General features: G+C 39.1%; 1 protein-coding gene across 10 annotated transcripts in view; it reads left to right on the forward strand.

Moving 5' to 3' along the window:
* CARMIL1 (capping protein regulator and myosin 1 linker 1) overlaps positions 1–26,955 on the forward strand; it is a 317,492-nt gene that overhangs the window by 166,559 nt on the left and 123,978 nt on the right. For all 10 annotated transcript variants that reach the window (XM_067752167.1, XM_067752164.1, XM_067752166.1 and 7 more), the window contains exons 9-12: positions 4,386–4,461; positions 9,871–9,959; positions 11,160–11,254; positions 23,244–23,330. In XM_067752167.1, the coding sequence (XP_067608268.1) occupies positions 4,386–4,461; positions 9,871–9,959; positions 11,160–11,254; positions 23,244–23,330 (347 nt within the window). The remainder of the gene's footprint in view (positions 1–4,385; positions 4,462–9,870; positions 9,960–11,159; positions 11,255–23,243; positions 23,331–26,955) is intronic.

Genomic DNA, 26,955 nt, shown 5'->3' on the forward strand with positions numbered 1-26,955 from the left:
GGGCCAAGCAGCAGCCATTATCATTACCTTTTCTAACCTGGTGTCACACAGCATCACTGGACGACATCTACCTCTGTGTTGTTTCCAATTTTTGACAATTACGAATACAGCAGTTTACCAATAATACTACTGGGTTGGCCAAAACGTTCGTTTGGGTTTTTCCGTAACATCTTATGGAAAAACTCAAAGGAACTTTTTGGCCAACCCAATATGTAAGCTTTTGTGTAAATAAAAGTTTTTATTTCTCTTGGGTGAATGCCCAGAATTGAGGTTGCTGGATCGTGGTAAATGTACATAACACTTACTAAGCCGCTGTCATGCTGCTGTCCACCTGGAGTGTGCCATTTGCATTCCCGTCAGCAGTGTATGAGGTTTCAGTCGCTTTGCATCCTGGTCAGCACTTGATATTGTCACTTTTTTTTTGTTTAAGCAATTCAGTAGGTTTGTAGTGACATCTTATTTTGGCTTTAAATTGTATTTCTCTAATGGCTAATAATTTTGAAAATCTTTCATGTACTTATTTGCCTTCAGTATATTTTCTTTGATGAAGTGTCTGTTTAGATGTTTCTGCTCATTTGAAAAAAATTGAGTTAATTGTTTCTTATTACTGACTTCTGAGAGTTCTTTATACATTTTGAATACCAAGTCCTTTGTCAGAACTGGGATTTGCAAATATTGTCTCCCAAAATATGGTTGTGTCACCCTTCTCTCAACAGCATCTGTTGCTGAGCAAGACTTTTTGACTTTGATAAAGTCCAGTGTATCATTGTTTTTTTCTTTGCTTTTGGCGTCAGATATAAAAACTCTTAAACTGGGTTTCCCTGGTGACACTGTGGTTGAGAGTCCGCCTGCCGATGCAGGGGACGCAGGTTTTGCCCCGGTCCAGGAAGATCCCACATGCCGCGGAGCGGCTGGGCCCATGAGCCATGGCCGCTGAGCCTGTGCGTCCGGAGCCTGTGCTCCGCAACAGGAGAGGCCACAACAGTGAGAGGCCCACGTACAGCAAAAAAAGAAAAAAAAGAAAAACACAAAAAAACTCTTTGACTAAGCCATACATTACTCTGTTGACCATTTCTTCTGGGATGGTGATGTGTCTCATCTAGAAGGCTCACGAACTTCCCATAAGAATCTTTCGTGACTGCTTTTTTTTTTTTTTTAACATCTCTCTTATTTGCACAGTAGTACTTCATATTCCCCCTATGCCAGAGGGATTATTTCACTCTATTAGAATTGCTTTTATTCTCTGAGCCTTCTGCTAGGCTGTGCTGGGTGGTTAGTATCACAAGGGGAGGGGCTATCTTGCTGTGTTCATTGTTGCCTCAACCCAGTGATTCATGCACTGTGGGTGGCACTCGCTGGATCTGTGAATGGATGGAGTTGCTGGTCATTTTCGAGTTCCCATGCCTTTGCACATGCTCTTCCTAATTACTTGAAATACTCTCTTCCGTTTTCCCTGCCTGGTTGGCCCCTTCCTATCTCTCAAGCCTTGTGGACCCTTCCCCATTTGCTCCAGGATGAAGTGCTTATGTCCTCCTGTGTTCTTAGGGCACTTTGAACATGCTCCCTTTTCAGCGTGTCTCCCATGGTGCTGCAGATAGCTGAGGAGGGGTCTTTCTCCACCACTGGAGAGCTGCCCTTACTCATCACTTAATCCTCAGACCCTAATATCCCTACCTAGGACTTAGTAGGTACTAAATAAATGTTTATTGAATGAATTACGGTATATGTTTGTGCTTTTCTAATTTATTTTTAACATTAAAAAACCTAGGCATTAACATAATTTAGAGAAACACGGTGGGTAGACCATGCCAGCATGCACGCGTCTCCATCATCTTCATGGATATTTTTTCTATAATAAAATTTTATTTACACCATCCATAGAACATTTACTTTTATGATTCTTTTAGATTATGGATCATTCTAGATAAATTTAGAAATATAGTACAAAAATTCTGTTAGAAAAATATTCATATCATCTTTAATGCTACCACCCAGGCAAGGTATTCTCGTAACATTTTGCTATACTTTTCTTCTTAAAAAAAAAACACAGTGTCTATATTTGTGAGCATTTATATCTATCATTTTATATGTAGTTTTTACCAATTACACTCATTGGCTCTGGTGACACAAGTATGCACCTGTAACGCTGTATATTTTTAAAATTTAATATTGCACTCCAAACATTTCTGGTGTCATTAAGTGTTAGGTTTGACTTTTAGTGTACCAGCATATTATTTTCAAGGTTTTTGCATGTCATATATAGAGATGATGCTGTCCTACCCACCGCATTAACGTGAAACCTGGTTCTGTTACTGATGTGCCCTTCAACTCCTGGAAATGAATTCATATGACAAAAGCCAGCTGTACTTCAAGTCAAATCAAGTGACAGAACAAAATACACAATAAAGAGGTTCTGAAGTGTAGTCACTACTTGACATTAAATCCACAAAGGGAGATGAGATGAGAATGATTTGCCATAGTTCCTGAATGGGGAAGTACAGGTGAGAACTCTCAGATACCGTGGGCTTGGGGGGCCCTGTATTATAAGGTGGAATTTACTCCCAGTGAAGCTGCAGCTGTCATTAGATGTCATGGAGAAATGTCGGGACTTGTTCTGAGCCCTTGGTCGATGGAAAGAGATGAGAGAGTAGAGACCCTAAAACAACTATGGGAAGAGTTGTTGTTTTTGTTTTTTAATCTGAAACTTCTTTTTTTAATCTGAAACTTAGCAAAGTTAATAAAGAGGCTTTTCGGTGGAAAAGATGGCACGTGGAACCCCATGATGAAGACTAATTCCCTGGCGTTTTCTCTGACACCTGTGGGTGCTCGTTTCACTTTTTAAAGCAAATCTGATGAAACTACACACGCGTGCTTCAGAGGCTGGGTTTTGACTGTAGTTCTGTCCCTTTGGCCTAGTTTCACTATATTTCTCTGAGCATCTATTTCTTCATCTGTAAAATGTAAACAATAGTACCTCCTAGCGTTGTTTTCAGATTTAAATGAGCTGTTGTTTGAGATTTAAATGTAAAGTGCCTAGTGTGGGGCCTGGTACCTTGAGGCTTGAAATAATAGTGATTTTCAGTTCTCTTTCTACCTTCTGCCTTTCATTTCTATTTCAGTAAAAATTTGTTCATTTGCTGCTTGTCATGCCCTGAGGGTAAAAGTGATATGGCCTCCCTGGAGCCACAAAGCTGAAATAGACAGCGACGTTGTTTTCAAAGAACTTACAACCTGGGGTGATGAGGAATAGATGTTTAAGCATCAAACTATACTATAAGACAGAATAAAATAAATGCTAAGTAGAGGTGTAAATATTGTGCTGGTTGAGGTGACCTGGGGGAACTTAATAGAGGAGAGGATTATGATACAGGCATTGAAAGATACATGGATTTTTGTAGCTGAACACACCTTTTTTAAATTTTTTTTAACTTTTAATTTTGTACTGGAGTGTAGTTGATTAACAATGTTGTGATAGTTTCAGGTGTACAGCAAAGTGGTTTAGTTATACATTTTCCCATTTAGGTTGTTGCATAATACTGAGCAGAGTTCCCTGGGCTATACAGTAGGCCCTTGTGGGTTATCCATTTTAAATATAGCAGTGTGTACATGTCAGTCCCAAACACCCTAACTATTCCTTCCCCCCACCCTTCTTCCCCCGTCGTAAAAGATAACTCTGATTGTGAAATTGCATATGTTTGGTGAGTAGTGAATTGCCTGCTTTTTGGCTTGAGCATGAGTTAGGGGCTGGAAAAATAGTGTGGTGGCAGATCTCTGTTACAAATAGCGTCACTCTATGGTTGAAGAACTTGTATGAAGCATAAGACAAAAAATAACACCTGGACTATCTCACGTGTATAATCTGTACTAAGAACTGCAAGCAAGGTACCAAATGGTTGTGGGATGCTTGCCAATAAGCATTGGGGATCCCATCCGATGTCACTTATCATCAGGCTAGATACTGTCCTTGCTTGCCGTATAAACTCCTCTAGCTAGAGAGCATATGATATACTTGATGGTGAAAGAATTTATGAAGGAGCAGTCTAAAGAAATAGGACCTGTTAGTATGGAATTAGACATATGATTTCTCTTAGAGTAGGGAGGTTCTTCAAACGAACACTGCTACCAACCTCTTTTTCTTTGGAAATAGGAATCAGAGTCCCTAGAGGTAATTTACCTTCAACTTTTAGGAATTCTGCTTACATCATCCTGAAGATCTGTCCTAGAGAATTTAATTGTTGTCTGGGGGTCAAAATAGATATAGCTGAATGTTGTGCTTATAAATAACAGAAATTAACAGGTAAACTGGGATGTCATGGATTAAAAAGTCAAGCGCCATATGGCTACTGTAAGAGCACTTTCATGTATTTTGTTATTTCTCCTTCTAGGGACCTAATACCTATCATCGCTGCTCTGGAATACAATCAGTGGTTCACTAAGCTGTCCTCTAAGGATCTAAAACTGGTAAGTAATTGAAGATGTTGCTTAGCTTTGCTGAATTTCAAAAACCCGATAATTATATAAAAACACAACACACATTTGTTTTTCTACCACACTGGTTGAGCCACATACATGTTATTTCTTAGGGGGATATTTTCTTATAAATGATCTGCAGACCATTTAACAAAGTTTGTAATGTGAGATGCTTCAGAGAAGTACTTTCTCATGTTTTCAGCTGCTTCAGGCAATTTTAGATGATGAACAGAAAGACACATTTAGTGGAGCTTCAGTACACACTCATTCTGTTGGCAAAGACTGTTAAAGTTACATTTGCACAGCTGCAGATAGCAGGTTGTATGTTCCTATCTTGCATTCCATCTCCACAAAGCTTCCCTTCCTGAGAATTTAGGAAAAGGTTGCTAAGGTAGAGTTGGTCTGGTTTAATTATGATAGTTAACATTCATTTTCTAGATGAGTTTTTGGGCAGATTTATATGTAAGCAAAATGAAATCAAAGTGAAATCTGTTAGTTTTTATAAGGCATGGGGGAGCCAAAGCTTTGGTCTGTTTTACTATTGGAAATAAGATGCTCTGTTGGGTTTTTTTTTTTTTTTGCAAATTCAAAGCAGCCATATGGACAGATGCTTATCCATGAGTTAAGCTTCTGCTGCTTCATCTTAGCACAGAAGATAATTTAGATGTTGTTTTATTGGAAACTCTTACATTCAAGCCTCCACCTTTCAGAGGTCATAGAAACTGGGGGTTTAAAATTTTAAAAGTGAAGAGATAGAATTTGGATTGAGACATGGATCTATTGAAAGTGGAGGGTTGAGATTTGCTGGCGGCCAGCCTGCTGGTTCTCTGAACTTGCCTGGCGTGTGAGTGGCTTAAGGCGTTATAGGTATGAGCATAGGCAGAACTCATTTGGGGATTATTAAGAGCCAATGCAGCAGACAAAAAGAGTGTGGGCTTGGAAACCCACAAATCTGGGTTTCAGATTCTGACTCTTATTACAAGACTGTGTGACCTTAGATACATTACTTGACCTTCCAAGGCCTCTGTTTCCTGCGTCCCTATTATTGTGAGCTAGTTGGAGCTCATGTCTTATCAGAATCTGTGGCTCAATAGCTACACAGTAAAACTTGGTTTAATAAATAGATGTCAAATGAGTTTGTTGAATGAATGGACATAGAAATATAACTATTTTGCAGGTTATTGAGATGAGTAAATAATGTGTATAGAAATTCTAACAATGCCTAACGTATTACAGGCATGTCACAATCAGATTAGCAAAGAGGCTGAGAAATGAACAAATGGGGGAGCATGAATTATAGAGACTGTATCAGCTACACGGCCGGGGGTGGTGGTGGTGTCTGAGGTCAGTGATGATTGAGGTACAGATGGTGACCTCCCAGGGAACAAACAGCCGTGATGGGAGACCTGGGAACAGAAGTCTCTCATTGCTGTTTGCAGGGATGGGGACCATTTGCAGGACTGAACCAGCAGAGATTCCAGGTGCGCGAGGGGAGCCATTTTGAGGAATGAGAAGTAGATTAGCCCAGGGATTGTGGGATCAGAGAGAACAGTGCTTTGCTACGAAGTCAGGTTTCCTGGTTCATTCAGACATTCACCTTAAGCCCACGATTTTTCAAAACGGGGCACAAGAGAGCCGTGAGGAGGTTGTGGAAATCCCACTTTTGGAAGTTGTCCCAAATCATTAGTACCAGGCCACCGGTGCTGCCATTCTGTCATTATTCCTCCCAGGCAGCATCTCCTTTTAACTGCCTTAGATGTTTAGGGAAGAAAACATGCACCTAATTATTTCAGTCTTGGCTAGACAAAGCATGTAAGTGTTCATATGCTTTCTTGGGTGTCCCGGGATGGCAGGAAGTGGAGTGACAGGATTTGAGGATTGCCCTCACTGCTTATCTATTAACTGAGATTTAAACACAAAAATGCAAATGTGCATAGTTTTAATATTGGGTATTTAAAAATGAAAAATGGTCTTTGGGCTAGCTCTCTGCAAGTTTTCAAAAAGAATACTAGCAATTCTTCCATGTTTGTTACTCAAAGTTAAAAAGAAATGATAGGGACTTCCCTGGTGGCGCAGTGGTTAAGAATCTACCTGCCCATGCAGGGGACACGGGTGTGAGCCCTGGTCCAGGAAGATCCCACATGCCGCTGAGCAACTAAGCCCGTGTGCCACAACTACTGAGCCTGCGCTCTAGAGCCCATGAGCCACGACTATTGAGCCTGCGTGCTGCAACTACTGAAGCCTGTGCGCCTAGAGCCTGTGCTCCACAACAAGAGAAGCCATCGCAATAAGAAGCCTGCACACCCCAACGAAGAGTAGCCCCTGCTCGCCGCAACTAGAGAAAGCCTGCACGCAGCAACGAAGACCCAACACAGCCAAAAAGAGAAATTAAAAAAAAAAAAAGAAAGAAATGATACTTTCCCCTTTGATGGCTTCTACAGTATGCAGTCTCAGAACATTTTCTAACACCTGGTCTGTTTGAGGCAAAGGAAGGCATTACACCTTCCGTGAATTTTTTAAAACACGAAGTGTAGAAAGAAGTACCCTCCTCTCAAGTTATATGAATTCTCTGGGTTGTTAAGATTGCCGCTTGCTCAGTAGAAGTCTCCTGAGCTGAAGGTACCACAGGAAAAATATGACATATGCTTTATGCTGATCTTATGAAGCCAGTTAGCAGTCAGTATCGTAAATTTAAATGGAGGGATAGAGGGATTTTTTTTTTTTTTTGAAGATATGCTGAATATGCAATTAGGACCAGGATTCTGGACTCATTAAATTAGCAGTAGAATTGAGGTCTTGCTCAACGCTCTCAGTTTTAGAATTTAGGCAAGTCATTGAGCATCAGTGGGTCTTTTAAAATCATTTAAAAATGATGTGGTTGGGCTGGATAATGTACGTGGTTCCTCTTAGTTCCAAATTTTCATATTTGTTTTATTGGATTAGTTCATTTGTTATTTTATAGTGATTCTTCTAGTTTTTATACTGTACTTTTTATTTTTAAATTTTTTAAAGTTGATTTTCTTATTTTTTAAATTTATTTTATTTTTATTTTTTTTGGCTGCGTTGGGTCTTCATTGCTGCGCGCGGGCTTTCTCTAGCTGAGGCGAGCAGGGGACTCAACTAGAGGTGTGTGGTGTGTGGACTTCTCATTGCAGTGACTTCTCGTTGCACAGCATGGGCTCTAGGTGTGCAGGCTTCAGTAGTTGTGGTGCGCGGGCTCAGTAGTTGTGGCTCGCGGAATCTAGAGTGCAGGCTCAGTAGTTGCGGTGCATGGGCTTAGTTGCTTTGCAGCATGTGGGATCTTCCTGGACCAGGGCTTGAACCTGTGTCTGCTGCATTGGCAAGCGGATTCTTAACCACCGCACCACCAGGGAAGTCCTACATTTGATTTTTAAATAAAGACAAGCTCTTAGAGAGTCATTGTATTAATTCGTTAAAAAAAATTTCCTCTAAATCTGTAAACGTAGTGCTGAACATGAAGTAGACATTTGGGGAAGACTACGTAATGGTAACATTTACTTGTTATCTAGGTTTGTGTGTGTATCTCTTTAAAATGTCCATCACTTTATATTCTTTGGTGTAGCAAATAATGCTTTTCATGTAGTTGGCACTTAATAAAAAGTAGCAAAATTAATGTAATCATGAACGACTTATTACTCCTCTCCCCTACTGGCATCTTAAAGAAAAGTTGGACACACTTTTCATACATTTTTAAAAAAACTTTTATTACAGTAATTATGCCCAATGGGTAGATGAAAGCCCTGCTTTACATCCTGGCTTTGGTAAATTACTTTTCTGGATGCTCTGAGGTAGCCCTGGAACGGTAATGATACCATGGATTATTTCTGGAAATTAGAATAATCTTTGCAAAAACATGTCTGAGTAATCACTTTTTATCATGACGACACAGAATAAGATCAGTTCCTCTGGTTGTATATTGTAAGGCGAAGAATTATACTGATAAGGGGTCACCATTTTGAAAATCACCACTGTCAGCATAATATAAATTGCAGGCATTGGGTCACTTGGAATTAATTTTCCTCTCCCCTCATCAATCTGTGGGACACATTAGAAGCCCAGGAATAGTGTGAAAGCAACATTATAGACCCAGTGGGATCAAGCAGCACAGAAGAATTATAACAGCCTTAAATGCTGGGTGACTTGGTGGTTTTTCCAAGTCAGTTTTTCTAAAGGCTACTTCACTGGAGAACTTTTGCTATATTTTATACTGTTCCCATAATGGTTAATCCACTTGGGTATTTATGATCTGATAAATCAAAGAACTATAATACTTTTATGTGGTATTCTAAGAAAAGAAACTGCTTTGACATTTGTATGCATGACACAAAATGATTTCTCTCTCTCTCTTTTTAAAATAATATAAAGGATTTAAATAGACCCTAGATTATAATGACATTTAAATATCACTTTTTAATGTCCAAATAATTTTAAGGTCAGGAGCCACCTTAAATTACTTTTGGAATAAGGCAGGATATAAGTAAATATAAAACATTAATAAATAAAAATTTAAAAGAAAAAATTATGCACAATTCTACCAGGGCACAACTCTTCATTTTTCATAGTCCCCTCAAGACTTTTGCTACATAGCTTACCTATTTCAATTGTTGTAATCTTTATTAAACATTTTAATTATGCATTTTCATTTAACATTATATCATAAGAATTTAAAATATTTTGACAGATGTAAGTTTACAACTACATAATTTTTGTAAACATGAGGTTTATTGACATGAGACCATTGATTACTGAAGTCTTTCTTATTACCTTACCCTAGTTTAGAGATTACTAGTAGGAACATCGTAATACCTAACGATTATCAAGTGGTTATTCAGCCTCCCTTTTAAAGTACATGACATCTTTAATCTAATTTTCTTATCTACAAAAAGGGAATAATAATAATTAACAGTTTTATAATGAAATACACATAAAGGGCTTAGCTCAGTAAAGAAAGCCTCATCGTCATCATCACCATTGTTGCTACCACTCAGTCTTTAGTGTGTGATTTTGGATATCCCTTTCTTGGGAAGTCCTTTTGGTTTTCCCAGGATTGGGTGAGATACGCCTCTGTATGCCCATAGCACTACCAAAAATGGCCTTTCTAGTTTTCTATTTCTATATTTCTATTTTTCTATCATAATTGTGTATTTCCTTCTTGTCTGATTGCCTTCCGGAGGGTACACTCTTGACGGCAGAGACCTTGTCCTCTGCGTTGTATTCCCAGGACCTTCATTGTGAGGGTGTGTAGTAGTAGATGTTGAGTCATAGTTTGTTGAATGAATGATTTATTTAACAAAAACTTTGCATCTGCATAGATTTATGACAGTGAAGTGAGATTATTTTTAGACCTATGACATGGTCAAAGAATATTTTCTCTTATAGTCCACTGATGTCTGCGAACAGATCTTGAGGGTGGTGAGTAGGTCCAATCGACTGGAAGAACTGGTGTTGGAAAACGCTGGACTTAGAACGTGAGTATTTCCTGAATACATGAATGTGTTGCTTTAAAACATTTTTCCATTTCCTCTAAAATTAATGTATAGTTTTGAGAAAAACGTTAGGCTACTCACATATAGAGTATAGTGTATTCCTTTCTTTAAAAAAGTCCCTGTGATCCTCATCATTATCATGAAGGTCAAGGATTTTCTAACATCTTTTGCGGTTGTGTCACATGGTATTTCTGAGGGTACATAAGTATAGTGGGTAAGAGCATGGACCCTTGAGCCAGATGCCTGATGGCTTTGGGCAAATTGTTTCAGTTCTCTGTGCCTCAGTGTCTTCATGTTTAAGGTGGAGATAATAATAATGCCTACTTTATAGAATATGGTAGTAAGGATAAATGGATTAATACTTGGGAAGTGTTTAGAAAAGTATCTTTCATATTATAGATGCTATGCATTAGCTTTCACTAGTATCATTAATGGTAGTCATAGTAATAACACATTTCATAGGATGTTACTGCTTTGTTTTGAGCTGTTTTAGCCATTTCTCTCCCTTTTCAAATTCACACTTAAATAATCTTCATCTGGTGGTTCAGTAACCAATACCCAAGCCTTACCAGGGGCAGGCGAGTTTGAATCTGCTGGAGTAAAGACTATTGCTACTACATGAGGAGGGTTGACGGTTTCATAATCATAGCACTTAGTGTGTTATTTTACGTTAAACACACCTGAAATAGTGATTTTGACTTTTGTTAAAATATAGCGCTAGCGACTGTAGCCTTTAAATTCAATGATTAGGGCAGTCAGTTTTGCGTTCATGATTATTGCATGAAATTAGAACTGATACAGTGAATAGCCTACTGTACTTTTCATGAAAAGCAGGTTCAGTTCAGGATTTGTTTTTTAAGTCATGAAGGAGCCAAATAGTACTACTAATAGCATCCTGCAGTGTGTCTTTAAAGAGGCAATTATATATTTTCTTTTTTCTTTTGAATGAGATTTTGACTGATCAAGATGAATCATATTCTAGCTATGGCTTTACAGACTCTAATGAGGATATGAACTAGGGTAAATAGATTGGTTCTTAACAAATATATGATACATAGGTTAATATTGTAAAGAATGCTTTTCTCTTTTTAGATGTCACCCTAGCTATTCTAGCTTTAAATTTTCTATTTGAGCCGTTTTACACTTTGTGTTATTTCATCTGACCGTTTTGTTTACTGGCAGAGATTTTGCACAAAAACTGGCCAGTGCTCTAGCACATAATCCCTACTCAGGACTCCATACGATTAACCTTGCTGGCAACCCACTGGAGGATCGAGGTACCGTAACATCTACGTGACCATTGATGCCAGAACCGTAAGAGGATTAGGGAGTTTTAATTGAGCCGTGCCTGGAGAATAGTGTCAAGCTTAGTTGTAATTATGGTATAAATGCTGCTGATGCTCTTGTTGGCTTCTAATTCTTTCCACCCTTTTGTGAAAATACTCGTGCTACAGTTTTATCAGCTGATAAGCTATTCTTGAAGTGACACAGATGGAAAGGAGGATATTATTTTTATTTATTATTTTTATTGACGTCTAGTTGATTTACAATGTTGTGTTAATTTCTGCTGTACAACCAAGTGATTCAGTTATACACATATATACATTCTCTTTTATATTCTTTTCCGTTATGGTTTATCCCAGGATACTGAATATAGTTCCCCGTGCTATACAGTAGGACCATGTTGTCTATCCATTCCAGATGAAATAGTTTGCATCTACTAACCCCAGACTCCCAGTCCATCCCTCTCCCCGACCTCCCCTCCCCCTTGGCAACCACATGTCTCTTCTCTATGTCTGTGCGTCTGTTTCTGTTTTGTAGATATGTTCATTTGTGTCATATTTTAGATTCTACGTATAAGTGATACGGTATTTGTCTTTCTCGGAAAGAGGATATTATTTTTAAACTATTGTATTGGTTTTTTATTGCTGGGTAACAAATTACCAGAAACTTGGCCGCTTAAGGTGACACCGATTTATTATGACACAGTGTTTTGGGGTCAGAAGTCTGGGTAGAGGTTAGGTGGGTTCTCAGTGCCATGAGGCAGAAATCAAGTTGTTAGCTGGGGCTGTGATCTTACCTGTGACCTGGGGTCTTCCTCAAGCTCACTGGTTGTTGGCAGAATCAGTTTCCTGAGGCTGTAGGACTAGGTCATTATTTTCTTGCTCGCTGCTTGCCCGGGACCACTCCCAGCACCTGGAGGCTGTGTTCAGGTCCTTGCCATGTAGTCCCCTCCTCTCACAACATGCCTGTCTACCTCGCGTTCCAGGCCAGCAGAAGCACATCTCTCTGATGCTCTTTCTTTCAGTCTGCTCACCTGTTTGAGTCAGACCCACCCAAGACAATCTCCCTTTTTTTTTTTTTTTTTTTTGCGGTATGTGGGCCTCTCACTGTTGTGGCCTCTCCCATTGCAGAGCACAGGCTCCGGACACGCAGGCTCAGCGGCCATGGCCACGGGCCCAGCTGCTCTGCGGCATGTGGGATCTTCCCGGTCTGGGGCACGAACCCGCGTCTCCTGCACTGGCAGGCGGACTCCCAACCACTGCGCCACCAGGGAAGCCCCAATCTCCCTTTTGATTAACTTGGAGTTGACTGATTAGTAATCTAATCACATTCATAATATCCCAGCATACTCATTGGTCTGCCCACACACTTGAAGAAATTATAGCGGGTGTGTTTACCAGGGGGCAGGAATCTTGAGGACCATCTTACGATTCTGACCATCACAAATGTTTTTAAATTTTTAACAAGATTTGAATGTAAGAATAGAGAGAAGTTGAAGGACTAGATTTCATGATGAGGCAAAAGAAGTTTTCATTACAAGTGTTTGTGTGAGTAGAGGGAAGAGTCAGTAGGTTTAGAAAGTGAAACTTGAGAGTTTGAATTCACAGTAGGAGAACATTGATGGATGAGGTTTAAGATGAAGTAGCTTTATCTCTAGAGGGAATACTTCCTTTTCATTATCTGTTGCAGGTGTTTTCCAGCATTGTTGAATAAGGACCTTTCATCTTGTGATGTTATATATTCGATGAGGATTAATTATTCAACTGAGCTGAAGATACTGATATAGACATTCAGCTCTGCTTTTTTATTCCTGATATTGACATTGTTCTTCATTGAAAAAGATACCCAGGTGGTTTCCAAACAAACATTCGAAGAGGAACTTCACAGCTTCTGAAGTAGTGAACCTAAAGGAAGGTTGAGACTGAATTGGAAAACTAGTTCATGTGAAAGACACTCTCATAGATACATAGGGCAAAGCTGAAAATAATGGAGACATATCCCTGCAACAGGCGTTTCTCTGGGGTTTAGTCTTTTCTTTAAGAAAAACAACTGTTCTATTAGTCGAATGCCACAAAGAGGTGACTATAACAAAGTGGAAACCATTATAGATCACCTTTTATAGACATGAGGTCTGTTTGGCTTTTGTTTTTAAGATGGAAGGGACTCGAACATTTTTCTCTACTGGCAGGACAAAATCAGTAGTTGTTAAATGCCAGTTGCTAAGGATGTGAAATCCAGAGTGCAGTAAGGGACACTCCTTAGTGATCAGGCAAACACAGATTCAAACCACATTGAGATACCACTTCAGAGCCAGTAGTTTGCCTATAATCAACATAAGTGTTGGAGAGGATGTGGGAAATGGGAACTCATGCATTACTGGCAGGAGTGTAAAATGGGGCAGCCTCTTTGGATACTGGTTAACCAGTTGCTTCAAAAGTTAAACACAGGGGCTTCCCTGGTGGCGCAGTGGTTGGGAGTCCGCCTGCCGATGCAGGGGACACGGGTTCGTGCCCCGGTCCGGGAAGATCCCACATGCCGCGGAGCGGCTGGGCCCGTGAGCCATGGCCGCTGAGCCTGCACGTCCGGAGCCTGTGCTCCGCAACGGGAGAGGCCATAGCAGTGAGAGGCCCGCGTACCGCAAAAAAAAAAAAAAAAAAAAAAAAAAGTTAAACTCAAATTTGCTTGATGACCCAGCAGTTCCACTTCTAGGTGTTACCCAAGAGAAATGAAACGTATGTCCACAAGAAGACTCGTGAATGAATGTTGATAGCAGTGTTATTCATGATCGCCCCAAAGTGGAAACCCAAATGCCCATTACTGGTGAGGGGATAAACAAAATATGGTGTATCTGTACTGTGAAACACTACTCAGTAGCATGAGAGAATGTGGCACTGATCCTGCCTAAGACACGATTGAACCCCCTGAAACGTTACGCTCAGTTGAAGAAGCCAGACCCCAAAGACCTCTTGTTATTGTTTGGGTTTGGGAGGCAGTGAGGGGCAGAATGAGTCTGAGGCCCTTCATCTTTCTTGTCATGTGCGTCATATGCCCTGAGGTGCAGCCCTACTGGACAACCTTGTCTATTGGACCCTCTCCTTTGGTTTAAACTCCTGCAACTGTGCTTCCTTCATTCTGCCGCATTGTAATTAGATGTGGATGTTTCTCCACCAGCTTAGTTCTCTTCCCTACTTCCGTCCATCATTCTTTCCTAACCTTCGAAGACACACTACATCTAGCCTAAGACCTTGTACGTAATCAATAAATATTTTCTTTAAATTTGATTTCATTTAATCGAATTCCCTTTTGTGGTTTTTAAATTGCAGTTGAAAACCATGGTGAAGTTTATAGAGATTTCTTTTGTACAGAGTCAGAGCATGTATTCAGAGATGACATTTGCCTGCCTCTTTGCTCCACTTTCCTACCTGTGTGACCTGATTTTGTGCATCTTTTCACCTACCTGCAGTCTGTTCCCAGGTGTTAGAACCATGAATCCTTCCAAGGATGTTTTCCACAGCTTGATGCGTAGATACCGACTCTTCGGGGTGTTTTCTGCTCACTTACATTCAAGTTTTGACACTCCTGACACATTTCTGCCCCCTCTGATTCATTCGTCGCTGTGTTTGCCGGTGCCCTGGGACAATTGCCAACACCTGTATTCCCCACCTTTTTTCACTCTTGGGGCTGACCCTTCTGAACACAAATTCTTTACGGGCTTTTTTTTCATCCAGGCTAAATATCTGAAAGTGATTGGTAGCTTTTCTGCTCCTGGATGGAAAGTCCACAAGAAATCCAACTGAGTGTAAAATATTTATAGAAACTTCAAAATAGGGGAAAATGTTCATGACTTTTTTTCTGAGCTTTTCAATGGAAAACAATAAAAAAGCATGGGGGAGGAGTTTGCAATTGAATTGTTCAGTCTTGAGACCGAGCCCAGGACGATTATTTACAAGGAATTGCAAAGAAACACAAGGCAGTTTGGCAGCCTCGAATTCTGAGGAATTTAAGCACCAAGTGGAATTTGATTTTGTACCTGAACCATTCTTTCAGGGACTTATTTGGAAACTCTAGAGAGGAAGTTTGGCTCCTTGCTTTGTGATATGAAAGTTGATGCAGCAAAGCCCTGATATTTACAGCTCAGCTTCCCTGTCAGGCTCATGTGCAGAGGACAGGCAGCCTTCTGTTGTTAAGGGGCTTGGGGTGGAGGAGGTTGAAGTATGATTTAGTAGGAGGGGTGTAGTGTGTATGGGCAACGTTTCCAATGCTGGATGCCCTGCTTCCGCTCTGCGAGAGCCCCACAGGGCAGTGAACGGACCACACACAGGCAGGAGCTTCTCTTATCCTGTTTGTGGGGCCGGCCCTGCGCCCCAGCTTGCTCTTGGCCTTCTATCCCAGTGTGTTTTCAGATTGTGGGTCAAGACCTGGTAAGCATTAAAAAAAAAAAAAAAAAGAAATAGAATAGAAAATACCAGAGTGCATTGTTCAGGAAATTTTGGGTTTTAGTTTTCTATTACATGTGTATGTGTTTATTTTGCTATGAGGTTCCTGCATCATGATGACAAATCTCTTTCTTTATGTGGGTCATGGTTGAAAAGGCTTGAAACTCCCTGTTCTAGCTGAACTTCATTAACTAGTTCTGTGGTGAGTCCTCTGGGCTGACCTAGTATCTGAACCAGGGTGTTTCAGTCATCACCTCGTGACTAATCCTTTGGATCTGATGACTTTTTGGATCAAAGTTGAGTGTTTTGGGGGAGTGCAGCTCTTCTCTCTCTGCTCATTTCACACACTTTCCTTCCCTAAATGTCACAAGCTCTGTATTCTGTTCTCCCTAGTTACCCGTCCCAGTTATCCTAGATTTTATGATCTTAGTCTCTTCAGGAATGTCTGTCCTTATTTCCTCCCCTCACTTTGTTCTAAATTGGATTATTTTGTTTAAAGATGATTTAGAATCCTGTCTTGGAGTGTTTTTCTTTTGGAAATGTTGACCTGAAGCACCCAAATATTTTATTTTTTCTCCAGCCATCTGGTGGTGGCTCTGAATTGATTTTCTGGATGAGACAAGATAAATAGATTCTAGAATTGTCCCTTACATTTTGGGGTGCTGTAGATCTTTCATATCTCAGTGTATACCAGTGGATTCTGGAGTCAAAATACATAGTTCAGATCTGGGCTTCTCTACTTTACATCTGAGTTTCCTTGGACTAGTTACCTAACTTCTCTATGCCTCAGATTTCCCATCTCTAAAATAATAATAGCACCTCCTACATAACGGTGTTCTAAAGATTAAATGAGATAATACACATAAAAGCCATAAGAATCGCCTGTCACATACTATACACTCTCAATAAGTGTTAACTTTTACTACCATATTTGATTCATAAAATAGTCTTGTGAAGTTAAATAGCACAAATGTTATTATTCCCCTTTAGAGATGAGGAAACCACGTTTACATAATTTGGAAAAGTTTGCAGAGTCATACCTAGTACCGACAGACTCTTGTTCAGAATTGCCTTAGTGATCAATCAATCAGCCTCTTATACTGTGGTTGGGATTTTCTGATTTGGCTGTCTAGATTTCCCTTGGAAGTGTAAGGAAATAATTTTGTGTATGCGATTTGGAAAACATTGGCTTTTTCCATAGCACGTCAATGCATTTTCTTAATCACTTTGATATTTAAAGAGGCCAGGTTTCTGTGCGACAGCTACTCAGCAGAAAGTACTTTTGTTTAGAGTCATGATTTCAGCCATATTTAATTGATATTTTTATGGTTATACAGGGTAAAACAGTATTTTAAAAACTGCATAGATTTGGATTTTAGGGCATTCAAAAATTAAGTGTGTTGACAGTTTTTTCCCACTAGTCTTTTATTCCTATATTCCTAGTTCTTGAATCTCTTTCTCTCAGTCTTATTTTTGAAATGGAAATACTCCATCGTGTTTTATTTATTTACTTAGTTTTTTTTTTTAGTGTTTCTGAACTCTCCAGGGAAGCCATTGGAATTAGTAGAGATCTAAAGATTTTAACTCTCACCTGTGTTCTGGTATCTACAGTGTCAAATCTATATGCTTTCTAACCGACAAGAAAGAGGTCTTTTGTTTCCCTGTATCATGTTGCTAGAACTCCATAGCAGGATTTTGTTAAATTATTAATATTATGCTTCCGGTCAACCAGGACCCACCTTAAACCGTTTTTTCCAACCATGTGAATCACACTGATTCCAGAATATCAAAATTTTAGAGTTTTATATGTTATTGTCATAGGCTTTTAAGTACATGCATGATTAATGGGTTAAAACTGCAATGTCAAATTTAATTTCCTGTCTTAGGAAGTTAATTACATCAGATGGCAAATTATAATTCTAAACATTTTATAATTACTTTTTTATTAGTCATAAATATTTCGATAATAGTTTTGTTTTGAAAGGAGAAATAAAAATTCGACCATTTTTTTCTTCTAAATTTGACACATAGTAAAACAAAAATAAATTACAAGAAGGGTTATTCATCCAGTAAAGTGTCCAGATGAAAGCTTTTGGTGATAAATTTCGTTTTAATTCACAGCTCTGAAGGCTAAGTTTTGCTTTATTTGGGAGGCAGAATTGAATAGTTTTGGCCAGAGGTTGAAAACGTCTCTTCTGTCCTTTCTTTGTGGGGAAATGTTTTCTTGGTGATCAGTTTCTTCCATGGCACTGTTGAGTAACTGACTTCAGGAAGTACAAGGCAGGTTAATTTTTTTGTTTTTCCTGAGATTTTGGCTGCCAGGCACCCTCAATTCATTCATGTTGCCAAGACCCCATTTCTGAAGTCTGCCAGAGTGGAGGACCCTTTGTGTAATAATCTGTTACGTTTTTATCAAAAGTGAATTTAGTTTTTTCATTTTCAAAAAACTGAACAGTACTGGCCCCAGTTATGCCTTTCATTCCATTAGCACTTAGCAAGGGTGTTTCTTTAAAGAAGAAATATAATATATTTATGAGTTGTGGATGCCTAGGAAACTAAAACAAAACATTTCATCAAGAAAAAAAGAAGCTAGTAACTTAGTCTGGGATTAGATAAAAAATACTTTAACTGAACAATCTTGTATCTGAGACTTTAGTCCTTTTTACCTTTAATCCTGCTTTCTTTGTTTAAAATAAATGCTCAAACATGACTTTATTCACCTTTATTCTAACTTAGGAGCTTCACGTTTTATTACTTTCATTACTTGAGGGTGTGATAGTTCTATTTCTAGAGAAAAGTATTGTTGGATTATTTATTCTTTTTTGTCTACCTTCCTTTTTAAAAGGAAGTTTATGATTAAGGAACGAACAGATGGGTGGGTGTCACCAGTAGTGTAAAATAATTGTTCCATTCTGGCCTTGCATTTGGTTGTAGGCATTTACAATTTTATGTGGTGTTCCAGGTGTGTCTGACACAAAAGAAAATATTGAAAGTTTAGAAATTATCATTTTCTCAAAGAACAAAGCAAAACAACTCAAGTCAACCTGAGTGAAACAAACTTGAAGTTTAACTTCGATCTAACAGATATTTTCAGCATGATTTGGGGATATATATATCCATTTTTAAACATTGTCGTAGCATATACTTTGCTGAGTGAAAAAATACGTGAAAGAATTGGTCCTGAGTAGTCAGTGATAACTCTTGTCAATATTTAAAATAAGAATCTGGTGTCCTTTCCTCTTCCATACCTAATTTTTTTTAAAGACTTAACTTTTTTAGAGTAGTTTTAGGTTCACAGCACAATTGAGAGAAATGTAGAGAGATTTCATATATTCCCTGGGCCCACATAGGCATAGCCTCCCTTGTTATCAACATCCATCAGCAGAGTTAAGACATTTGTTACGATTGATGACCCTCCATTAATGCATCGTAATCACCCAAAGTCCATAGTTTTCATTAGGGTTCACTCTTGGTGTTTAATGGGTTTGGACAAATGTATAATGACATGCATCCCTCATTATAGTATAGTATCATGCAGAGTATTTTCACTGCCTGAAAAATTCTGTGTTCTACCTGTTTATCCTTCCTCCCCATGCACCCCCATACCCAACCCCTGGCAATCACTGGTCTTTCTACTGTTTCCAGAGTTTTGCCTTTTCCAGAATTTCGTGTAGTTTTCAACTACTATGGGTAAATACCAAGGCGTGTGATTGCTGAATTACATGGTAACAATAAGTTTAGTTTTATAAGGAATCACCAAACTGTCTTCCAAAGCAGCTGTCCCATTTTGCATTCCCACCAGCAATGAGTGAGCGTTCCTCTTGCTCCACATCCTGGAACATTTGATGTTGTCAGTGTTCCAGATTTTGGCCATCCTAATAGGTGTGTAGTCGTAGCTCATTGTTGTTTTAATTTGCATTTCCCTGATGACATAAGATGTAGAGCATCTTTTCATATGCTTATTTGCCACCTGTATATCTTCTTTGGTGAGATATCTATTAAGGTCTTCGGCTCATTTTTTGATTAGGTTGTTTATTTTCTTACCGTGGAGTTTTAAGAGTTCTTGTATATTTTGAATAACAGTCCTTTATCAGATGTGCCTTTTGCAAAGATTTCCTGTCAGTCTCTGGCTTGTCTTCTCATTCTCTTGACATTGTCCTTTGCAGAGCAGAACTTGTTGATTTTTTAAAATTAATTTATATTGGAATATAGTTGATTTACAATGTTGTGTTAGTTTCTGCTGTACAGCAAAGTGAATCAGTTACACATATACATATAGCCACTCTTTTTTAGATTCTTTTCCCATATAGGCCATTATAGAGTGTTGAGTAGTTTCCTGTGACATACAGTAGGTTCTTATTATCTATTTTATATATAGTAGTGTGTCAATCCCAATCTCCCAATTTATCCTTCTCCCCTCCTTGGTAACCAATAGAACTTTTTAATTTTAATGAAGTCCAGCTTATCAATGATTTCTTTCATGGACTGTGCCTTTGCTGTTGTATCTAAAAAGTCATTGCCACCCACAGACATCTAGATTTTCTCCTCTGTTATTTTCCGCACCTAATTTTCTGAAGTAACTTTTTTCATTGAAGTATAATGTACATTGATAAAAGTTTGTAAATCCCGTAATGAATTTTTACAAGGAGGATGCTCTTATGCAACCTCTACAAAGATCAAGAAATAGGACATTACCAGCACTACACAAGCTTCTCTTTTGTTTTGCCCCACCCTTCCCCTCCACCACCTGGAAAAGGTAACTACTATTCTGACTTCTGTTATGATAGATTAGCTTTATTTATTCTGGAACCTCACCACTATAGAATTATATAATACATACTCTTTTATATTTGTCTTCTTTTGCTTTTCTTTGTTGAGAGGTTTTTAATAATAGATTTATTATTTTCTTAAATAGAGATTATTTCTTCTTATGTAAATTTTGGCCAGTTGTATTTTTCATGTGGAATTTCTTCTAAAATGATACATTTTTTGATCTGTAGATTTTTTTTATACCCTTCAGTTCTATTTGTAGTGTCTGTAGGATCGCTACTAGCATTCTGTTTTCATTTCTGATTTATATAATTTGATCTGATCCTTTTCTTTCTCTCTCTTTTTTAAAGTCTTGCTGGGATTTATTAATTTTATTTTTTTTTTTTGAAGAACAAGCTTTGTTAAATTTACTTATTTTATGACTGCTTTCTGTTTAATGATGTCTTCTCTCTGTTATTTCTTTCCTTCTGTTTATAGGGATGGAGTGAGGATAAATTTGCTTTTTTTTTTTTTTTTTACACATCTTGAGATGAATACTTTGATAATTAGTTTCCAGCTTTTCTTCTTTATTCACATATGTATTTAGGAGTATAGACTTCACTCTAAGGAGGGCTTGAGTTGTATCCCCAAAATTGGATGTCATAATTTTTAAAATTTAAATAAAAATTTTAAAAAGATTTCCATTGTGATTTTTTTTTCTTGGACTCATTTGTTATGTAGGAATATATTGCTTAAGTTCTAATTATTGGGGGATTTTTCTAACTGTAATTTTTTAAATAATTCCTATCTTAATTCCATAGTAATGGTAGCAGTTAGAGAACATACTAATAGTTTGAAAATATACTCTGTATGATTTCACAGAAGTTAAGGAATATACTGTTTGTTGAGACTTGCTTTATGACTCAGTAGATGGTCACTTTTGGTAAATTTTCCTTGTGTATTTTGAAGAAATATATTCTGTAGTTATTAAGTACAGTGTTTTAAATATATCAAATAGATTTTTTTCAGTATGCTCTTGATATCTTGTATATTTTATAGCTTTTTTTGTCCATTTATCAGCTACTGACATAGATGTGTTTAAAAATCTCCCTCTATTGAGTGTGTGTGTGTATACACACATATATATGTATAATAATACGTGTATTTTCTTTTTTTGCCATTAGATTTACTTTATATATTTTGAGACTGTGATGTTCAGATTGTGCAGATTTAAAACTATTACATCTTCTTCATTAAAGAAATATCTCATTTATCTCTAGTAATACTTCTTAAAATCTAACTTGTTTTATATTATTACAGATAAACTAGCTTTCTTTTGGTTAGATTTGCAGCATATATCTTTTTCCATGCTTTTAGGTTCACTTTGGAATACATGCATTTCTAAGTGTGTCTCTCGAAACCATCTGATATTATTGTTTAGCTAATCCATCTTTGACTTTTAGTCTGAATACTTAGTACATTTATATTTAATGTAATTATTGATTTATTTGTGTGACAGTCTACTGTATATCTGTTTTCTCTTTATCACTTTTTTTTGTTGTTCCCTTTTCCTCTCTCTTTTTTTGACTTTTGGATTAATAAATTTTCAAAATTTCTCCATCTTTTTCCTCTCTCCCCTCCCACCCCAATACATTTTACAAGAATGTATTGACTAAATATCAGTCCTGTTCCCTCTCTGCAATTAATATTATGGATTAACATTTTCAAATCTCTAGAAATATTTTTAATTAAAAAACCTGTTTAACATTATTTAATCCAGTGATTGTCAAACTTATTTTGGAAATGCTGTGGGAGATAGGTAGGGTCTCTCAGTACCCTACCATCCTTGGGGAAATGCCCATCTAGAAGCTTCATCAAGCTGAATGACGTTTAGGTTATTGCTAGAGTAGTACGTATTAATTGATAAAATTTATATGTAATTTGGGGGTATGTGATAGGGCAGCAGCCAGCACGGTTGTTCCTTATTGGTGCCTGGAGTTTGGGACCATACAGTTAATACTGTTTTAGGATTCTTCCCAAAACATGCCCCCTGGGAAGGTGATAACTCAGATACAGCAGGAGGTTGGTTGAAGGACCTGTTGGAAGAGCATACATTCATCTATTACTTATTTCCTCCCAGAAAAGAGTCTACATTCATTACAGTCCTTGGGTGAGTGAGCTGGTTTTCACAGTAGCCCACTCTGGCCATTAAATTTAGAGACCACCGGATTTTTATTACTGTACATTCCTTGGGATTAATTTTATGTTACCAAGCGTAGGTTAAAGGTAGTTTAAAACATGCTCTGCTGCTTTGTCTGAGGTTGTTAGCCATAAGCCAATTAAATATTGGAAGTCATCTGCTTAAAGTGAAGCCGTTATCTGAATAGTTAACATCACATTGTTTTTCTTGACAATAATTAAATAGCATGCATCCGTTCACCTAGAAGAGTGATCAGCTCATTAAGACACAGGTTAAAAAGAAAAGAGTCGAAATTATATCACTCTTCCCAAGACTATTTGCATTTGAAATAGCACTATGAGGAAAGGATAATACTTGGTCCAAAGAAAAACATCTCTAATGGTAAAGTTTCGATAATTGTGCTTTTCTCTTACCCTATAGGTAGGACTGAAAGTAAAGGAGGCATGATGGTAGATGATTAGAAAACAGTGTCTAACATTAGAAAGAAAAAACGATCACTTTAATTGGAATCAAAGTTAACTTTCAGGCATTGTAAAACAAAAGCAATCCTAACAACTTAAAAATTCTAACAATCCCCCTTTTCCCTTTCTTTCTCAGGTGTGTCGTCTTTAAGTATTCAGTTTGCCAAACTCCCAAAGGGATTAAAGCATTTAAATTTATCTAAAACCTCATTGTCACCTAAAGGTACAGTATATCTTATTTACTTAACTGTGTCTATAATATTTCTGCTGCCCCATGGTACCTTACATAGTTAGAATTAATACTTGTTGTGTATCTGCATTTAAAAATGTAGTTGACCCTTGAACAATGTGCTTTGAACTTCCCGGGTCCACTTACATGCATATATTTTTCAACAGTAAATACTACAGTAGTACACGGTCCACAGTTGGTTAAATCTGTGGAAGTGGAGGAACCGTGGATACAGAGAGCTGACGATTAGTTACACGCAGATTAATCCCCACGTTGTTCAGGGGTCATCTGTATGTGTATTATAGTACTCTTTTAAGTACTTTTAAGATAAAGAAGTTATCTGATTGGACTTCTGGTGTTCTAAAGTGAAATGCTTTCAGAGTAGAGAATAATTTTCAGGTATGCCTGTGGTCTCCAACTTTTTAAACTTTGAGTCAGGGAACGCTCACCTGGCTGCTTCCTGCCTCACATTCCTAGAGGTAGCTGGTTGTGTTTTGCTGTTGTTGTTTTTTTGATTTAGCAATGTTTTGTTTGTTTTTATTGATGTATAATTGACCTACAACACTCTGTTAGGTCCAAGTGCGTGAGATAGTGATTCGATATTTCTCTACATGACAAAATGGTCACTACTGGTTGTGTTTTTCTTGGTTCATCCTTGGAAAGACATCAGGCATCCCCACTTCCCCGTTCCCCCTTCCCCTCCAGATGGACTGTCTGCTGCACAGAAAACAGTTGGGTCTAACTGCCCAGTCCCAGTCACCACTGTAGCTCTACCTGCTCTATTTCCTGTCCTGGAAATTGCCTTTCCTTCCCCAGGTTCTTTCCTGACTCCACTCACCATCCTCTCAGTTTTTCAGTTTTGTTCTTATTTTGCTACATCAGCACCGTCACAATAATAATTAAAATCTCCCTGCATACGCCGTGCCTTTGTATAAACTTCGTATTCTGCTTGAAAAACTTGTCTTTCATCTTGTATAGGGAAAACCTCCATTCTTGCCTGCCTTCTGTGTTTCTCTTTCCTGTGCATCTCCTTTACTACTCACACAAAACATCTCACTTCTGACACCTCTGGTCACCAGATGTGTGGAAGTTTTTCCCTCACAACAGGCAATTCTCTGTGACACCACCTGGGTGGCCTACAATTCAGCTCGGTATCTACCTGGAGATGGCACGAGATCCTGCAGGTTAAGGGCTCAGTCCCACAAGACTGCCATGCCCCCTGACCGCCTTTAGATACCAGTTCACACGCCCAGGTTATCAGAGGTTCCAAAGACCCCCCTCCTTGAGTTTGGTTAATCTGCTAGAGTGGTCCGCGGAACTCAGGGAAACGCGTACTTACCTTTACTAGTTTATTAAAGGGTATGATAAAGGGTACAGATGAACAGCCGGATGAAGAGATATTTAGGGCGAGGTCTGGGGGGGGTCCTGAGCCCAGGAGCTTCTGTTCCTGTGGAGTCGGGGTGTGTCACTCTCCTGGTGTGGATGTGTCCATCAACCTGGAAGCTCTCCAGACCTCATACCGTTGGGATGTTCATGGAGGCCGCATCACGTAGGCGTGGTCAGTTATTCACTGCATTTCCAGACCCTCTCCCTTTTCTGCAGAAGTGTTGATGGGTGGGGGTGGGGCTTCTCAGCATGGCTTGGTCTTCCTGGTGACCAGCCCCCATCCAGGAGCCCACCAGGGTTACCTCATTAGAGCAAAAGATGCTGCTAATACTCTTACCACTTAAGAATTTACAGGAGTTTAAGGAGACCTGGGTCAGTGTCAGGGTCAAAGACAAATATTAGAACAAGGGATGTTTTTAGTGCTCTTATCACCTAGGAAATTACAAGGGTTTGAGGAGCTCCGTGCCAGGAACGGGCATGGGAGGCAGAGACCCATATATATTTTCTCTTATCTCACACATCTCCACATATTCTTGGAGAGCTTCAGTTTATTTTATAAAACCCTCGTCTGTGATCATCTCTTCTGAGACGTCTTATTCCTGAGGCCTCAACAGAATCAATTTCTCGTTCCTTTCTAGATCATATCTAACATTATTGTATAAATGTGGTGTCTTCCCTACTTGAAGGGGGCTCTCCTTGCAGCCTCTGTATCTCTCATCTCCGTATCTCCAGCACCTGGCATAGTGCCTGGACCATTGTGGGTGTTCAGTGAAAGTTTCTTGAATTGAATAATCTCCCATTCCTTAACTATATCACTATGTTTTGAGGGCAGTATGTGTAGCAATGGCTGGTTCTCTTGCTGATTGCCTAGGTTTGAATCCTAACTTTTTTGCTTACTATAAATTTGCTTTTACAATCTCTTGGTTGTACCTGCCTATTTGTAATATGGAAATACGAGCATCTGCTTCATCAGAGGTGTGGGATTAAATGGGTTAATACGCATACAGTGCAGTTTTTGGCACAAAGGGCCGTGCTGTCCCTGCCGCCATCATCTTCTTCCTCTTCCTTCTCCCCTCTCCTCCCTCTCCTCCTCCTCCTCCTCTCCTTCCTCCCTCCCTCCCTCCCTCCCACCCTCCCTCCCCCCTCCCTCCCTCCCTCCCACCTTCCCTCCCTCCCGCCCTCCCCCTTCCCTCCCTCCCTCCCGCCCTCCCCCTTCCCTCCCTCCTCCCCCTCCCTCCCTCCCGCCTTCCCTCCCTCCCTCCCACCCTCCCTCCCTCCTCCCCTCCCTCCCTCCCTCCCGCCTTCCCTCCCTCCCTCCTCCCCTCTCTCTGTTGTGTGTTTTTATATGCTTTTATTTCGCCTGGGACAACCGCAGTGTCACACCTACAAATCTGGTGAATGACTGCTGCTCCTGGAAGATTCAGTTTCTGTCTCATTTTCTCTTTGAAGCCTCTCAGACAGCCTCCTCTCACCACACCCTGTGGGACTAGATGTTCCCTTCTCTGTGTTCCATAGCACAGGAATTTGTAAATTCCTCAGTTTTAGTGCGTCTCCCATTGTATTTTGGTTGTGTCCTAGCCTGGGAGGTTCTGGATGGTAAGGGCTTTGCCTCATTCATTGCCATGTCCCTGGCACCCAACACACTGGAAGTTCTCACTAAATGTGTCGTGGATGCGTGGGTGAAGCAATGTGGTCCCGGAATGGTTTTCTGTCCATCTAGTCATACTTTATTCTGACCATACAGTTTCACTGAGTGATTTGAAATTGGGGGTGGTTCCATACGTCCCATGATTTTATGTGCACACATTTGTACCCACATGTTTAAGGTGAAGGCATAAAAGCAACTTTCCAAAGGGAAACATTTCCCTGGGAGCCAGTGTTTTCTGTCTTGTTGCCTGAAGCCATCTACAGATCTTAAAGCTAAGTGTGTGTGGTCCCTTTTTGTTATCACTCTTCTACCTCAGCAAATTAGTTTCATAAAAACCTTTTTTTTCTGATGATTATCGATGCATTGCATATTTATGGTAAAGATTTAGAAGATACTGAAAAGTATAAACGAGAAAGCAAAAATTACTTGTAATGCCAGTACCAAGCCATTACAAGACTGTCACCGTTGACAACTTGGTACCCATCCTTCCACACTGTTTTCTGCCTGTACATAGTTTATCTATATACATACCTACAAAAAACACTTACATGCATATATGCGATTATACTGTGCTTACTATCGCAT

This window comes from Pseudorca crassidens, chromosome 10 (assembly GCF_039906515.1).
Source record: "Pseudorca crassidens isolate mPseCra1 chromosome 10, mPseCra1.hap1, whole genome shotgun sequence".
Lineage (NCBI taxonomy): Eukaryota > Metazoa > Chordata > Mammalia > Artiodactyla > Delphinidae > Pseudorca > Pseudorca crassidens.